Consider the following 18,877-nt stretch of genomic DNA (forward strand, 5'->3'; position numbering starts at 1 on the left):
AAAGAGAGAAAGGCACAGGACTTGTCTACTGAATAGTAACGGGTTGATTATCGTAATTTCTCATGTATAATGCGCATCACCCCCCCTTGAAAATTGTCAAAAGTCAATAGTGCGCATTATACATAGGTATAGGGGCAAATGGAAAAAAACGTTCACGTTTTAGAAATGTATGCCACCATCTAGTGGTTATGAAAAAGCTGTACACTTTCAAAATGCCACTGCCACCTAGTGGTTATAAAAAAAGTGTAGCCGACACTTTCATTCCAATATGACTGCATATATGTACAGTTGTGCTCATAAGTTTACATACCCTGGCAGAATTTGTGAAATATAGTTTTTTTTAAATATGACTGATGACTGAACAACAACCATCATTAATGTCTTTATGGTTATGTTTTGTTTAATGATAATGCTTTTCTTAAATGCTTGACAGTTTAATTTGAATCTCATTAAAATAAAATAAATGTGTTTCGCCAGGTCATTCATGTTTTCTTTAAAGAATTGTGTCCATCTTACAAATTCTGCCTGGGTAATCAAACATATGAGCACAACTGTGTGTTTTCTCATTTAATGAATAAAAGTAGGGCTGTGAATTTAAAAATAAGACCAAGTAAATTAAAAAAAAGATTACGTGTTCAAATAAAGTGCTCAACTAACAAAATACAGATAATACGTCATGTTTCGATCATATGGGTAGAAGCAAAATCATGCATTGAAAAAATGCATTTTACATAGGTAGAAGGGTTTTCCAGAATTTTGAGGTCAACTTTGGGGGTGCGTATTATACATGGGTGCGCATTATACACTAGAAAGTACGGTAATTGGTCATAATTTAGTTCAATACTCAATATTTAAATCAATATTGGGAGATACAGTACATGCTCTTCATTGGACAGTAAGTATACATCAATTTTGTCAAAGAGATGCGTTTTCCAAAGATTCCTAACTAACTTGAATATTTTAGTAAGCGTCCCTCAAGGGCGATAACACACGGAAAATTCAATTAAATGGGAGTTTAATGAAACCTCTGCAAACTTCGTGGAGATTATAAATGCTGCTGAAAGCACAGAGATTTCAGTCTAACATTTTATAAAACTCAGTGGCCATTTACTGTATACCTGGTTAAGGCAACCAGCCATGACTAAGTGTAAGTCAAAAAGGCCATCTTTACACATGGGATTTGATGATAAGTCTAAGAAAATTTGAATTATAAATGTGCTCAAATGTTCCTTCACTCAGAAATACAGATGGAGAGCACTTAACGACTGTGCGCTGTGAGTAACACTCCGCTGCACATTACGCTAATGGAGTTGTGCTCTTCACATCCTGCACACAGCTGTTTGCAGTTGAATTTAATTATGGTCATTTATTTCCACCGTGGCCAAGGAACAGACATTGGTGACGCTGTTTAACCATTTGCACTACGGCAATTATCGTGCTTTTCGCCAGTTGGTCATATCAGTCAATCTTCATTTGTATACCATCTGACCTAATGACAAGGCCTAATGACTGGGTTAGTGACCTCGAAGAGTCCAGTGATCCGTTGCTAGTGAATACTCGATGTGAGCATTTATTTGAGCAGTTAGATACGACAGATATTTCACAAGACAAATAGACCTTGACCAACAGGTTGTCGGGGAGGATGAGGTTCCGTGCAAGGAGAAATTGTTGATGTTAAACAAGGTTGTTGAGGAAGTGCGGGATGAAGACAGAGAAGAGGAGCTCGCAGAGGCTTACAAGGCTAAATACCTGATGACAGAGGTTGAAGAGATGCTTTTCATTATCCTCTGTTGAGGTTCATGTGTGATCATTTATCATATTACTGTAATGTAATATGTCAGCGCAAAACACAAAGAGGCTTGTGTCAATTTCTGCAATTCTCTAAAGTTCAACCAGACAGTGGCATCATTTTTTTTTTTTTCATTAGCAGTGGTGGTTATAATTACCGAAAGAAGAGCTATTCTTCCATTTTAAAAAAATATGTGTTATGGAACACAGCAATGTTAAATGTGATGATGATTTCTACAGTAAGTCTCGAGAACGACACACAGTTATTGGCCAATTCTTCAAGAAATATAAAGAAATTCATGTTTTGGTCATTCATCATCAGTAGTGATTACCTTGCAAACTTTAAGAAATCCTCAGATTACCCCCGACAGCCCCCCCCCCCCCTCCCCCCAAACTTTGCCTAACTGAATAAAATGAAAACAATGTTTAACATTGTAACTTTGAATTGTAATACTGTGCTTTGGTAGGTGGCACTGGTTTTGTTACCGATGGAGTTAAAATGGGCTTAACAGTTGCCTCTTTTGTCCGAGCAACTATACAAATGTAAATGCTTTGGGGTTTTTTTTTTTCCCCTAATAGGAAAAGGGAGACGTCCTTTTGAGGGAGGTGTTTATTTGTTTTAAGTGGATTATGCAACCGGTGATTAATTGGACCATAAAATTAATTACAAGAAGAAGAATTAGAAGAATTAATTAGAAAGACCATTCTTTATATTTAAATGCTCTTTGTACAAAGTTGGGTACATTTTAAGAAATATGATATCATATTTATAAATGACTTTTGAAAGTTACAACTTCCACCATCTCATTAACGGGTTTAGATTATTGACATTGTTTAATCAGAGAAAGTAAAGTATAAGAACAACAAACAACAACACAGGTGTGTTTATAAGAGCTTTTTTTAACTACTTCTTTTCTGGAAGCATTCTAAGAGTCTTTGCTGGTCCCTGTGAACAAGGCTGTGCTTAGCTAACTTGACTCCAGCGCTTTATTTTTAATACAAATATTAATAACAAAACCAGCTACAGTAAAGAAAGGAAATACTGAACATCATTTTATTTTCATGCTATAATTAATAACACCCCTTGATTCCTGGGTGACTGTCATTGAAAGCCCATCAAGCCACAGAGGCTTTTGAATGCAACTTTGACATTTTTGTTTCTGGGCAGTTCTTTGTCAAGTTGTCTGATATGTATTTAGGGGCTTTTGCGTTTTTCCAGATGTCAAGGTACCCTTTTCTTCTGTTTTCTTTTTCTTTTTTCTTTCTTTATTTATTTACTTGTCAATGCAGCAAAAAACATGATGCCTGAATCCCGTTTACTGTAGCTCATGATGGGTCATCAGTATCTCTTGCTTGGACACTTGCATGAAACATGAGCACTAAGTAAGTTATCAGTTCTTCTCTTTTGCTGCCTGCAGAGAGAAAGGTCAACGAGGAACATTTGTTGCCTTGAAAAATGATGTAAAACAACTCCCACTGTGTTTTTGCTGAAATGACAGATCCAACACTTTCCCAATCATAGTCGTCTAAACTTATGTCAAAGAAAGAAAAAACAAGTGAATAGGGATGAGTTAGAGATGAAAACCCACAGATTTAAATATGCAAATGTGATGGCAGATGTAAAAAACAAGTTTACAATTAATGGCGCTAGTGGCTCCAGTGTATGCTTATTTTTAAAATATCCTTATATTCACTGTGCAATCGTGTGAATTTAAATACACAGGTTTAAGCTCATTAAGTTCGACCTAGAGGTTATACTGTACTTAATATTATTTGCAAGATTATTACATCTCTTTCTGGTGAAAGCACGCAACACTCCCTCATTCAGTGTCAGGTGGCATGTTGAATTGGACGACATGGGAAACGTGTTGAAACTTAAAACTGAGTTGACGCTGAACATAGCGAGCGGCACATTGCAGTGTTGGCTGGAGTCGCTATCTTCTCATCTTTGAAAAGTAAAAACTTTTGATGCCATTTCGACCTCGAAAAGTAGTACCACTGAACTATTGAATACAACTATTACACAACCCCAGGTTATCACACATTTAACAACAGAGTTTATTTTTCTGTCAGATGACATCCAGTAGCTTGTAACGTATTGACAGCAGAAACTGTTATGTCATCTGACCTTTCCACCAGAAAGGCTTAACGCCTTGCTGTGCATATGGTCTATTGCAATATTGAGCTTGCAAAATAAAAGTGACTTAATCTTACTTTTAAAGTGATATCCAAATATAAAGGTAGCTGCCTTTGTGGAAGACATGACAGGAAAATGGCCCTCCTTTAATACAGAACAATATGAAAACATCTTTGCGCAGTAAGACATCAAGCTGAAGTGCTATCTGGTGGTAAGTGGTTAGGGTCCTTACAAGTACATCGCTGTTTGTCTTGAAGACAAGCCTGGGCGTGTCCTGAGTAAAGCTGTGCTGGAGTAATTTCCCACCGAGGCCATCGTCGTCTCTCGCCTGGGGGTGAGAAATAATGGCTGCTTTTATGGATGGACAAAATGAACAACTGAACAGAGGCAACAAGGAAACTTAAGAATGGAAAACAAATGAGGAACAGAAATGGTGACTTTAACATGTGCAAATACTTTACTTTGGTTTAAGGGTAAACCAAGAACAAGTATTTGAAACTAAACTGTGGGAGGCTAGAAGTGAGTGTCCATGCATTGCTGAGGAGTGTTTGCTCCAAGCGCCCATTTATCTCAGGCCAGCTAAAAAGAAAATGTAATGATAATAAAATGTAAATGATACAACACAGTTAAACTCCACGAAAGTCTCCTGAATCTGTAAAATATTCCATTTAATCCAGGTTGCTGCTGCAGTGCTGCCTCACTGAGAGGCAGTGCACAAAGCAAAAGCCATCAGTAAAACGCCTCTTCATTTATGCTTATGTAATCATGTAATATTCACAGGATCCCATTTGGAAGTTCAGTCCAATATTTACAGGCGAGACCAGGGATGCCAAAAATACGGCCCATGGGCCCAAACCGGCCTGCTAGGATGAATGATGAATTTGAAAGTGAAAAAATATAAAATACATTGTTGGTAGGGACTAAGGACAACGATTTTTAGAATTATTATGATCGTGTGGAAAATGGAATGGTAATCATTCCTAGGTATTCATAACTTGATATAAAAGTATATTACTATATTTTTCAGTGCCAAATACCTGTGACCTAAAGTTTTGTGCCTTAAAATACAGTCGCTGTGATCATTTATTATGCACACATGTAGATGACAAACTGAAGCAACATTTTCTCAAGAAATCTGAGGTTGTTTCTCTCTCGCTCGCTCTCTTTCTCTCTCTTCGCTCTGTCTCACACACACACCAACACACAGACCTGGGTGGATCTCACACATACATACACGTACACACTAGTATTCCATTTCCAGTTTGTGCTCTGAACCTCCGGCCCCGCGCCATTTTATTTGCATATTGTACTAATGAGGTGTTGGCACTCTGTGAATGTGGCGTTCACTGGAAGCCACACAGACAGACAGACAGACAGACAGAGAGAGAGAGAGATGGGGGAGGGATGGAGAGAGAGCGATGGATGGATGGATGGATGGATGGATGGATGGATGGATAGGTAGGTAGGTAGGTAGGTAGATAGATAGATAGATAGATAGATAGATAGATAGATAGATAGATAGATAGATAGATAGACAGACAGACAGACAGACAGACAGACAGACAGACAGATAGACAGATAGACAGATAGATAGATAGATAGATAGATAGATAGATAGATAGATAGAATTGCCACCTGCAATCATACGACCAGGCGTGTGTGTGTGCCCATCACCTGCCAACAAAGCTGCATTTTCCACAGAGAAAGAATGCTCATCGGCTTATTCCACAATCCAAAGTCGAACACAGCCAAGCACAGCAGAGCTTCTTCCAAATCCGGCCATCGCTCACATGACAGGCAAGAAAACCAGGCCTCGTGAAAATTAAGGAGGCTTCTATCAGGGTGAATCAAGCCATCACATACTTCTTTGATTGATTTATTCATTCATCCCTTTTAGCCATTTGCAGCACCTCAACGAATTTTTTTTCTTGGCGTATTCAATAACTACATTTTCTTAGCAACCATGAAACAGGAAGGTGAGGTCACGTTGAGGTTTCGAGTCTGAATGTTATCGAATGAAAGCTGAACTGTTTCATGTGCGTCGTAGCTTTTTGCTTTGTCACACAGAGCAAATACATCATCTTTCATATGCCCCAGGTTTCGTACCATTTGCTTTTCAATGACTACGTTTTCGGGCATCCGCTCTGTTTTCGTATATTTGAAAATGGTCTGTGACGAACTCGTCCACGTGACTCGGCCTTTGTTATGGAGTGTGAAAGATAAAAGTGATGTTAAATGTTCACCCATTTCATTACACATTTATATTTGTTTACATTGCTGTCTGTAGGCAAAACTGTAGCTATTCTCTATAAAATGTGTTTTTTGCAAATTTGTTGGGGTGTCTGGAACAAACATTTACATAATTCTTTTAATGGGAAATAGCTCTTCAGTTCTCATACATTCGCGTTTTGCCAGACTATTTGAAACAGATTCATCACTTGTTGTTGTCAGTTGTGTCCACTGTAGTTAGTGGACATAAAGCTGAGTTTTATACAGTTTATGTTTTCCTTTAAATAGATTGACTTGGATTGTTTTAGCATGTTTAGTAAGCAAAAGTTGAAGAATGTGAAAGTGGCCACTGCATCTTTAAATTGTTCTTTTTTTCCCTGGAAAAGGTTCCAGGATGACCTGGATGCTGAATTATCAGTCACCAGCCAGTCAGACAATTGTGATTGTTCTATAGACCTGGAATTGTGCACAATGATTGAACCCCTACACCAAGGCTGTCAAACTCATTTTTGTCGCAGGCCACATTGCAGTTCTGGATCCCCTCAGAGGGCCGTTACGACTGGGGAACCACATAAATGTATAATCCTCTCATCATATCATTACATATACATTGGAACCTTGGTTTTTCTATGTCCTAGTTTTCCAAATTTGTTTCGTCGATTTTTTTGGCCCAGTTTTTTGTACATCGACTTGGTTTTCCTACAGTTGCAAATGCTTCAAACACTAAACACATCCGCTTGCCCGCGCCACCCCAAACTTTATTTTAAAATGCGGCATTAAAAGTGATGACAATTGGAAATTTTGGTCCAGAAGAACATGAAGTAGATGCACACGATTTGCTTACACCGACCACATCGAATGATACGGCGGGAAAGATCTGGCGAGAACCATTCACACCATCACTGAGAGGGAACTGAACCCACAGTGCCTGCATGGAGGTCAGGTGTGTAACCCACTGCACTACTATCAGTAACAACAGTACACTACATACAACCATCTGTCTCCTAACTAAAAGGGATTGTGGCTGGTTGGATTGCTGTAAATAAGAACATTACTATCATCACAATGTCTTAATGTAAGGCACATTTTTAAGTGGGGAAATGTTCTTTTCACAGCAGTGTTTCCGATTCACTACTCGAACAAGTTTAAGAAGTTATACAATCCAAATTCCTAGTTCCTAAGACATACTGTACTTGGGTCTTTATTTGAAGAGAATAGCTGGCAGCTACAATATAATCACCTTCCCCTCGATGCCCTGAAGCTGTGAGAGGCAAGCCTCGAGGCTTCTTCGCCACCACTCAGAAACAGCACACACGTACAGTACGCACGCCACACATCTCGCGCATTCAGTCATCCGCAATGCCGTACCATCCACAGGGAAGTGTAGAAGGGAGCAGATGTGTCTGTGTTTGAGGTGATGTGACATTTCTGGGATGACATGAAGCGCCACTCTGCACCCTCATGCCAGGAGGGAGCTCCTGGGGTGAGATGCTGATGGGGGTCTGAGGTCTCCAGGGTGGATATGTATATAGCTTGATGCTATGACAGCAACAACTCAAGAAACAAAGGATGATCTCTCCTTATCGTCTCCATAAAGTACTGTTACAAATTACATTTGCCCTATATGTACGTTTACTCACTGGGCACTTGATGATGTGCATCTGCACAAATAGATCCCAACAATTTCATACACAAAGGTGTTTCTAACATTTTGCTCGTGTATGTTTGTGCCATAGAAGTGTAGTTCAACATTACTGCAAACATACACGCACAATAATAAATCAATACGGTACTGTATTTTAGTTGTCCAAATAAAAGCCCTCCATCCAGTTCATAAAACGTAACCTTTTCTGTGCTGTGGGGAAGCTGGAGCCTATCCCTGCTTCCTCTAGGCATACTACACCCTGGATTGGTTGCCAGCCAATCACAGGGCACATATGGTAAGTTTTTTAGATCCTGAAGGATCCAAAAAAGCAGCCCCAGACCATCACACTACCACCACCATGTTTGACGGTTGGTATGATTTTCTTATCATGATATGTTGCATTACATTTACACCAGATGTACAGAGACACACACCTTCCAAAACGTTCAGCTTTCGGTTCATCATTCCATAGATTATTCTCCCAAAAGTCTTGGGAATCCTTACATTTTTTTATTTATTTAAAAAAGATTTTTTGGGGGGGGGGGGGGGGGGGGGGTAAGTAAGACAAGCCTTTATGTTCTTTTTGGTCTGCAGGCCTTAAAACTCTACCTTGGATGCCATTTTTGCCCAGTCTCTTCCTTATTGTTGAGTCAGGAACACTGACCTTAACTGAGGCAAGGGAGGCCTGCAGTTCTTTAGAGGTTGCCCTGGGTTCCTTTGTGACCTCCTGGATGTGTCGTCACTGTGCTCTTGGGGTCATTTTTGTAGGCCAGCCACTCCTGGAAAGGTTCACCAATGTGTTTTCCCCATTTGCGGATAATGGCTCTCACTGTGGTACGCTGGAGTCCTTAAGCTTTAGTAATGGCGTTGTAACCCTTTCTAGACAAATAGAAGTCATTTACTTTATTTCTCATCTGTTCTTCAATTTCTTTGGATCGTGGCATTTTGTTGCAGCTTCTTGAGATCTTGTGGCCAACTTCATTTTGTGCTTGGGTGTGGTGAGTGAAAATTAACTCAGCTTTCCCAAAAATATGATTAGCGACAGCTTTTGTGTTGACCTGAGTTATCTTTGTCTGATATTTACATTTGTTTGATGATCTTAAACATTAAAGTGAGGAAAATATGCACACACAAAAAATTTGAGAAGGTAGCAAATACTTTTTTACAGCACTGTATATATAATGAATGAATGAAATAATAAATTCAGCAGCCAAGTACATGACTACAATACTCAAAATATACATCAGTGGTTCACTCAATAAGTCATAAATCATGTACTGCAGTGCTTAATAATATAAATATGTACAGTAAAGGTCTGTGGAGGTATGAGAAAGTAGCAGCCATCAGCACCACAAGATTAAGTTTTAGATGAGGCAGTGAAGATTTTTTCTTTTTATGCAACATAATGCCAGAGTCACTGCCCACCCTGCAACACAAACCCTCCACCTAGTATACTCAAAAATAAAAATATGATAAAAATATTATTTAAAATGCTGAAGCAGCAACAAGTAGGTGAAAAACATAACTGGGTCACTGTCAACTGTTTTTGAATACACATATCTGTATCTGACTGCAGATAAAGGACAACATTTCCCATATATTATGAATATTTGTACTCATTTTATTTTATGGTATTTCAGTAGTTTTTTATAGCCAGTTTATGATAATGTTTCTAACAAGGTGAAATTTATTTAAGGCCTGACATCATGATTGTCACCAGCCCTTAGAGATGTAACACTGAACAGGGGTCGGCAACCTTGATGGCATGGAGAGACCGTTTAAAATGTTGTGTGCCATTGTCAACTTACATGCAAAGTTAAATTGTGACACAAAATACCAACCATTTCTAACATACCTGTCATGAGCTGTGCCCTGCAGTTCCGTTGTCAGAGCTCGGGTGGCGCTTTGCGCCCCTCTCGCTCTCCCTCTCTCTCTCTCTCTCTCTCTCTCTCTCTCTCTCTTCCCAGTAATCAGCACCCCCTCGGCCGCGCACCTGTTGTCTATCAGTCTTCATCATCGCCTGCATTTAAGCCTACGAGATCCATGACTCCACAGCCAAAGTATTAACATTCACCTGTGGTACACCGGCTCTATACTCACACGTAAGCGATGCCTTTTCTCGCAATTGTTCTGACCTCCATGTTCTTCCTCGTCCTCAGTGCTCATTCCGTGCTCCCCGCTGATCTCTCCAACCACGGCGTCAATCCCTTCCATCTGCTCACGCCAGCGCTTCCCCCAAGTTCTTTGTCTCGACGGCCTGCCATTACGCCCCAGAGGTCCACTCCGAATACAATCTCAATAAACCGTTCTCCGCAAACCTCTTCAGCCTCCGCCTGCTTCTGGGTCCAGTCTGAACTGATACAATTGTATCGTGATAATACCCACATACAGTACATCCAGCATCCCACGCTTTGCAATGTAATGCGCAACTCGATAGCTTGCATCTGTCCTGTGATTTTGGACGGTGGTAAAAACTATGAGAGCGCTGGCTTGTTTAGTATACCCGGACACAGCACATTCAGTTGACTCTGCTTTATCTCCTCGGTCTTCTCACGCTTCGTCTAAAAATGCAGCTTAACACTTGATGTTCTGCACACTTGACGTTCGGCACACAATGCGCAGGTCTTTTGGAATGTGGGCGGAACCATGGCTACAAAATTGCAGGGATTGTGGGCAGGGGCTGTCAGTCAAGCCCAATAAATCAGGCCACAGTAAAACAACGATTGTCATAACACCCAGTGTGCCAGGGTTTATGCCAGGGAGTGCCACCTGTGGCACCAGTGCCAAACGTTGCCTACCCCTGCTGTAGAGGGTGGAGAATCAGCTTCTCCGGTATGTTTCAGAAAGAGACGATGGGTTATGTAACAGTAATTTTCCATAGCCACCTTAACATTAGCCCTAAAAAACATGTGAGGTGATACATGTGGTGCTGTGCCTCTAAAGTGCATCACCAAACAAAACAAACATTGTCAACAAATTTCCATCCATCCATTTTCTGAACCACTAATGCTCACTCAGGTTGTGGGTATGCTGGCGCCTGTTTCACACCCTGAACTGGTCGCCAGCCAATCGCAAGGTACACATAAACAAACAACTATTCGCAGCTACGAACAATTTAGAGTCTTCAATTAACCTACTGTAGCATGCATGTTTTTGGAATCTGGGATGAAAATGGAGTACCTGGAGAAAAAGCACAAAGGCAATGGGGAACATGCAAACTCCACACAGGTGAGGCCATCGTGCCACCCATTGTCAAAAAAAGTTTTTTTATTTTAATTATTTTATTTTGTACATTGTGAGAAGAAGACATCTACCTATCTGTGAGGTTGTGAGTAAATGTGAGGCACGTGAGATCTTTTACTAAGATCCCAAATAGCGTGCGGTAAATTGCATGTTCACTCGCTGTAACAGATTGCACTGTTGGAACAGGTGTAAAAGTGATGGAGACAGTCAAGAGACCACCTAATTAAAAGGGTGTTGCGCTTTAGAAAGCACTGTATGCACAATATAACGTTTGAAGTGATGGAATTGGAAGTATTAGTGGAAGAGGCAAACAAAGATATTATCGCGTTACAGAAAGGAAATCTATCGTTCAGAGAATTTTAGGGAAGTCAGCAACCGTATAAAAGCCATGTTGTGTTGATTTAACTCATCCCGAGTGTGTGGGAATTGGAGGAACAGTATTTTCCCATCCTGTGTAATACTGTGTTTAAAAATGCATTAAAAAAAAAAAAATCTGCAGTGGCAAGCGCCAATCGTCAGGTACAAACATGGCTTTAAGATCTGGTATTTAAAGATGCAAATTTAGCACACAATTTTACGCGTGAGCAATCAAAGTGAGCGCCTTTTTTTTCTTTGTAAATCAGGCCAATAGATTTAAAATAGGAGAAATAAAATGTATTTAAATCGAGGATCGATGGATTGAAAATAGGGTGTATTTTAAATATGTATCAGCTGATTCCTGCATAATAATAATACAAATAATAATCCTTCCTGTGCATTAATAAAGCTCTTGGAAGGGTGTACCCCCCCCCCCCCCTCTCGCCCCAAAGATAGCTGGGATAGGCTCCAGCACGCCCACGACCCGAGTGAGGATAAGCAGTACAGAAAATGGATGGATGGATGGATGGATGGAAGCTGTTGATTTTGTTGTAAACTGTAGGATAGCACATTAGATATACTGTACAGGTACTGAAAAAAAACACTATCATGGTTGACTAGCAGAGCTATCATTTCAGAAAGAAGATCTGTTCCTATTCTGTCATACTATAAATCACACAAATGATTAAATTCATTTTCAAGGCCACATTAAAAAAAACAAAAAAAAACTCGACTTTGTGGGGCTAGGCCAACCAACATATTACTGTCTGGCTTGTTTTCAACCCGGAAAAGAATTTTGGGGCACTTTCAGAGCAGCATGCATGAGCTAGCTTACCCAGACAGCCAGGTGAAAAGAAAGGAGGTCTGCTGCGTCTCCATCAGCATCACCGGTCATTACAGTGTATTTTATTGAAAGTTTTGACCTTTTTGTCATGTTATGAGAGAATTATTGATTGCGAACTGCTATATTGTAGTTTATACAGTTATACAATAACTGGAGAGGTTTGGAGTTGTTTATAGCTGATGTATTGGTAGGTAACTGTGCTTCTTGCTTTAGTAAGAATCTTCTGTCTCTGATTTGAATTTTTGTATATTATGTTTGGTGACGCGATGGTGTTATTAAGAGGTGATTAGGTCACTGAAGGCCCAGGTCCCAAACTCACCGCCCGCCACTCCAAAGTACAATGTTACGGCTTTTCATTCGCCCATTACCACACACACTAATATATTTGGGGAAACGGACAGGCATCAAAAACAATGTATGGAATTTTGAAATCTAATGATTACATATGTTTACTCCCATATATTCCATATTATCCTCACAGTAGCAATGCTACTGTAGCTGTAACTCATGGAAACATTGGAGAAAAAAAACATAGCCTTTGTATTTTTCTAAATAATATAAGTACAAGTTGTACATATACGTTTGAGTTCATACTCTAAGTTGTTGTTCATTTAACTTTTATAGGTGAAATGAACTTAAATAAACTTTTTTGTGATCATCAGTTCGTCGGTGACTTGACTTACTTGATCTTTGCCACAGTAACTTGGGACCTGCTTGAAATTTGAAGGTTCAGACTTGAGTCTTACTTGCAAACGGCACATGTGTGACTAATTCCCAACTCTGGGCATCAAAATGTCAAACATGCCTTGGCATTGGCAATACATTCACAGCAAGTGCAGTGATAAAGTAAGAGAGCTGAAATAGTCAAATCCACAATGAAATTCAGACAATGAACAACAGTGGAAGAAAAAGGGGACAACTTGGGGTCGCAAATGCTGTTTGCTGTGCTGGTGGGGTGCCGAGAAAGTGATCGTGTTGGATGAATAACTGACTTCAGGACAGAAAAGCAGGACAGCACAAAGCATACTCACAGCGTAACTCCTTCTATATCCCAGCTTTAGTACGTACAAGACAGAGAGGAAATTGTTTAACGAAATGCTGGTGGAATGAGAAAAACTGATATCAAAACGGATAAATCCTATCATGCACCATGGGCATTGCCTACGGGTGTTTTTAGAGAAAGGTCAAAATTAGTATATACAGTATGGGTATGTATGTATGAGACGGACGTTAACAATCTTTTCGTCACTTAAAACAAAACATGGTATAATACCTAAACAGTGGACCATGTAAAATCCCCTCATGCTCCTTCCATATAACCGTTCACGACCAATCAATGAGTTATAAGCATTTTCAATTTCCATTTTTACATTTGAATTTTTGAACACGTACATGCACTAAACTGAACTATTCTCACAATCATCACACACGCTAAATAAAGAAGTATCGTGACATCATCTTGCGAATGATATTGTTGGGATTTCTTTACCTTGTTCCTCTTGAAATAGGCTCGGCGGCAGGCAGCAAAGCACTTCTCGCTGCAGAAACTCTTTAGCTCACTCCCCATGCTCAGAGAGTAACGTTTGACGCCGATCTTCTGGCACCAGGCGCACATGATCTGTACACTGATTGCATCGTCATCTGTTGGAAAAGCATGCAGTCGTTGACTGTTAAGTTACAGTTACAGTTTCAATCCATTCGGAAAGTAACATCAATTTGTGATGCAGCTATACGTTTATCCTACTTAAATCCAAGACCTAAAAAAAGACCTTCAAAGCATAAAAGATATTGCAGTGCTGCAAAAAAAAAATAAGTATTTGTCCACCTTAAGCTTGGTGCATTTTAAAAATTATTATTACAACTTTTACAGTAGTTTTCATAGTACAAATAGTGAAATAGTAACTAGTCTGGCAATTATAGTTAGGAGGATAACGACAACAACAACAAAAGATTCCCACAAAACCTAAGAGAGGGCCGGTGCATGACACAATGACGAACACATGACATTTGGATGAGGATCTGGATAAAGGGGCAATATAGCGGCACAGTGGATCAGTTCCCCCCCCCCCTCAAATACGTCATTTTGATTGGCTTTGTGTGTGGTCATGTGACTGCCTTGTGCCATCTGATTGGTGAATTGGAGTCAAATGACACTAGTGATCACATTGGATTGGCGCAACGGCGCCTGATGCGGAAGTTGAAGATGAAGTCTAAAAATAGAGCGCGCACGCAATAATGGATAAATGAAAGCAGCGAGTGGCATGCCAATCATTGTAATGGAGTGAAAGTATCGATTCTTCTTAAATTAAATACTCAAGTAAAAGTAAAATGTATTGTACATCCAAACTACTCTGACAAGTACAATTGATCCCAAATGTTACTTGAGTAAATGTAGCGTGTTACTACCCACCTCTGCTTGCTGGTCCATGTTGTTGTTGTTGTTTTTTTTGTATTTTTAAAAAAAAAAAAAAATTTAAATCAGGGAGGGCAATAAATAATTCTTAATTAATGTCTATGCTCGGTTTCAAATTTGGGCTTTGCCTGCAGGTCTAACCGACCAACCAAGAAGAAATTACCCGCTGGTGTACTCCGTAAAAGACTTCAAAGAGGTAGACCAAATAAAACATCTGTTGACAGCAGAGTATTTGTGTGCGCTATAAAGAAAGACCCTAGAACAATTGTTAGTGACAATAGCAACATCCTCCGAAGGGCAGGAATGAAGTTTGTGAACAGTCATAAAGTTAGACAAGAGCAGTGTTTTCCAACCTTTACTGAGCCAAGGCACCCATTTAACATGAGAAAAATATCCCAGTATAACGCAAAAAAAAAAAAAATACTGACAAAATGATGATCTCATCTCAATTTTCCCACAAATTGACATTCTCACTGTGAAATCGGAATTGAATTGAACACAAAGGTGATATAGTCGCAGGAAGCCCTGACTCATTTTGTTGCATGAATGGCGTCAGGTGGATACACAGCTTTATTATACCTTCTGCCATCTAATGGAAGTGCATTTCATTGTTCTGCTTGTCACGATTCTTTGCTGGCATAAATAGACTAACAAGATATATTTGTAATTTATAAAATTGGATAATTTCCCTCGGCACACTCGATGATCTCTCATGGCACACAGGTTGGGAATCCCTGCGCTAGAAGATGCAAACAGCAACAAAAATAAGAAGACCGGACTGGAATTTGAGGTGACTCTCAAAAATTAAGGAAGTTTTATGAACTGATGAGACAAAGATTAACCTTTAACCAAAATGATGGAAAGGCTAAACCTTTAGAAAGGAAGATTTTACTTTTGATCCTCAACAGACAAGCTCAGTGGAGGAAGAGTCATGGCTTGTACTTGCTTAATTCTGGCACAGGCTCATTTAATATTAGTGAGCTGTTAATGAGCAACATCATGACAGCAACAAAATTAACTCATATGTATAAAGCAACATATCTCCCAATTTAAGGTTGGTTGTCAAGTACAGTGGGTATGGAAAATATTCAGACCCCCTTAAAATGTTATATTGCAGCCAGTTGCTAAAATCATTTCAGTGAATTTTTTTCCTCATTCCTCATGTAGTACACACAGCATCCCATATTGACAGGGAGGGAAAAAAATAACGAAGGAGTGGCTTCAGAACAACTCCGTGACTGTTCTTGAATGACCAAGCCAGATCTCTGACTTAAACCCAACTGAACATCTCTGGAGAGACCTGAAAATGGGTGTCCACCAACGTTCACCATCCAACCTGACAGAACTGGAGAGGATCTGCAAGGAGGAATGGCAGAGGATCCCCAAATCCAGGTGTGAAAAAAAGACTCATGGCTGTATTAGCTCAAAAGGGGGCTTCTACTAAATACTGAAGAAAGGGTCTGAATACTTATGACGGTGTGATATTTCAGTTTTTCTTTTTTAATAAATCTGCAAAAATTTCAACAATTATGTTTTTTTCTCTCAATATGGGGTGCTGTGTGTACATTATGAGGGGGGGGGGGGGGGGGGGGGACTGAAATGATTTTAGCAAATGGCTGCAATATAACAAAGACTGAAAAACGTAAGTGGGTCTGAATACTTTCTGTACCCACTGCATATTAATTAGACTGCAGCGTTACTAAAGCAACCGATCTAATTGTGGTCTTGGACTTTTGTACTGTTTAATTCAACCTCAAGACTGCAGCTCAAATTCGGAGGGAAAAAAAAACAAGTGAATTGCCTCCATTTTGTCAGTTTGTCTGTGCCATGTGACGGTTAGCAGGTTACTTCTTGGTCGATGGTACTTGAAGTAATACTTAACAAATGGACAGTGCCATTTTATTTCATGGGTGGGATGTTCCATTCATGCCATAGTGACACAAACCGACTTGATTCTTACTTGGCCTATGGAGCACCCCTCAAAAAAACAGTTGCATGAAGATGTTTCGGAAACAGTATCTTGAAGTAACTGCAATCAATGCACGAAGGTAACAGACATTGTTTGAGATTTAGTCATCGAACATATCTGAATAGTACTGATTGTATGTGGCTAGATATTAAACATGCGCACAATTAGTTGTCTGACTGAAAAATCACACTGTTGGGCAATACTGTTCCACTCCAGTCCTGTAAAGGGTGACAGTGTGCACAAATGGGCACCAACAGCTACACACAGCAAGCTTCTTTTTTTTATTTATTTATGTATTTATTTATTCATTTTTTTACCTCAGCTCGGGGGGTTATTGCCACTTTTACTCCAATGCAAGTGTGACTGTCCTAGATGCCATTCCCGGATCCACACATGAGTGCAGATCTGTCTCCAATGTATCGTGCGCTTCCTTGGCTCATACATCAGCCCTCTTTAAATCGATTGTAGCTTTGCATAATTCTGCTAATTTATTAACGAACAAATAACGATCATCACTAATAACACACGGGCACCAGAAGATCAGTTCATAAGAAGAATCTGGTTGCTAAAGAGACGCCAGTCTTCTTTGAACACTGTTGAGGTGCCCACTTGCAAGGTACTGAACCTGCCTCAAACTGCACAGGAGTGTGTCTATAGGCCACTCACTCTTGCACCTCTCAATTGCCCCCCATAGAGTGCCTTTGTATTATGTTATGCTGCTGCATGTAACAAAAAGAGCATATGTAACGATCATTTACCTACCAGGCATTAATTATGTATACTGATCAAAAATCTAAACGCAACACTTTTGTTTTTGCTCCCATTTTTCGTGAGCTGGACACAAAGATCTAAACCTTTTTCTACATACAGAAAAGGCCATTTCCCTCAAATATTGTTCCCAAATCCGTGTTAGTGAGAATTTCTCATTTGTCGAGATAATCCATCCCACTTCACAGGTGTGGAATATCAAGATGTTGATGAATCAACATGATTATTGCACAGGTGTGCCTTAGGCTGGCCACAATAATGCCATCAATAAAATGCACCTGTGTTTGTTGCCCATAAGATACGCCTGTCCATACCATAACCCCACCGCCACCATGGGCCACTCGATCCACGACGTTGCCATCAGCAAACCGCCCACCCGCGCGACGCCACAAACGCTGTGTGCCATCTGCCCCGCTCAGTGAAAACCGGGATTCCTCTGTGAAGAGAACACCTCTCCAACGTGCCAGACGCCATCGAATGTGAGCATTCGCCCACTCAAGTCGGTTACGCCGACGAACTGCAATCGGGTCGAGACCCCGATGAGGACAACGAGCGTGCAGATGAGCTTCCCTGGGACGGTTTCTGACAGTTTGTGCAGAAACTATTTGGTTACGCAAACCGATCGTTGCAGCAGCTGTCCGGGTGGCTGGTCTCAGACGATCTTGGAGGTAAACATGCTGGATGTGGAGGTCCTGGGCTGGTGTGGTTACGCGTGGTCTGCGGGTGTCAGGCCGGTTGGATGTACGAACAAATTGTCTGAAACGCCTTTGGAGACGGCTTATGGTAGAGAAATGAACATTCAATTCACGGGCAACAGCTCTGGTGGACAGTGCTGCAGTCAGCATGCCAATTGCACGCTCCCTCAGAACTTGCGTTGTGCTGTGTGATAAAACTGCACATTTCAGAGTGGCCTTTTATTGTGGCCAGCCTATGGCACACCTGTGCAATAATCAGGCTCTCTAATCGGCATCTTGATATGCCACACCCGTGAGGTGGGATGGATTAACTCGACAAAGGAGAAATGCTCACTAACACAGATGTAATATTTGAGGGAAATGGCCTTTTTTTGCATGTAGAAAAAGAAAGTCCACCTCACAAAAAGGTTGCGTTTATATTTTTGTTCAGTGCACGATGGGTAAAATATTATAATACTGTGTGTGTGTGTGTGTGTGTGTGTGTATATATATATATATATATATATATATTTATATATATATAAATTAATGGTCCCTGGCAGTCGCAGTCAAAACCAAGCAATATTATCTTTGTTAAAGACAGATTTATTAAAAAAAAAAATAGCTCTAAATTGTAGAGGATCTCATTCGATTGTACAGGTATACCGAATGGAGCAACCAGTGAAAATACAAATTTCTTCCGATATTATTCAAAATCGTACAAATGTTGAACGCCCTCATTAAAATGTATGTAGCAGTGGTGCAATGTGGTTAGTGTGGACAACAAATCATTTGAAGAGACCCTCAGTG

General features: G+C 40.1%; 1 protein-coding gene across 4 annotated transcripts in view; it reads right to left on the minus strand.

Moving 5' to 3' along the window:
- Nucleotides 1-18,877, minus strand: part of sobpa (sine oculis binding protein homolog (Drosophila) a) — a 44,248-nt gene that overhangs the window by 10,513 nt on the left and 14,858 nt on the right. For 2 of the 4 annotated variants that reach the window (XM_061696278.1, XM_061696280.1), the window contains exons 4-6: nt 13,733-13,884; nt 13,275-13,298; nt 4,158-4,253 (exon numbers count right to left, since the gene is read on the minus strand). In XM_061696278.1, coding sequence (XP_061552262.1) covers nt 4,158-4,253; nt 13,275-13,298; nt 13,733-13,884 — 272 coding nt within the window. The remainder of the gene's footprint in view (nt 1-4,157; nt 4,254-13,274; nt 13,299-13,732; nt 13,885-18,877) is intronic. The other 2 variants (XM_061696279.1, XM_061696281.1) reach the window with 2 other exon arrangements.

Source organism: Phycodurus eques, chromosome 14 (genome assembly GCF_024500275.1).
Source record: "Phycodurus eques isolate BA_2022a chromosome 14, UOR_Pequ_1.1, whole genome shotgun sequence".
NCBI classification, from domain to species: Eukaryota; Metazoa; Chordata; class Actinopteri; order Syngnathiformes; family Syngnathidae; genus Phycodurus; species Phycodurus eques.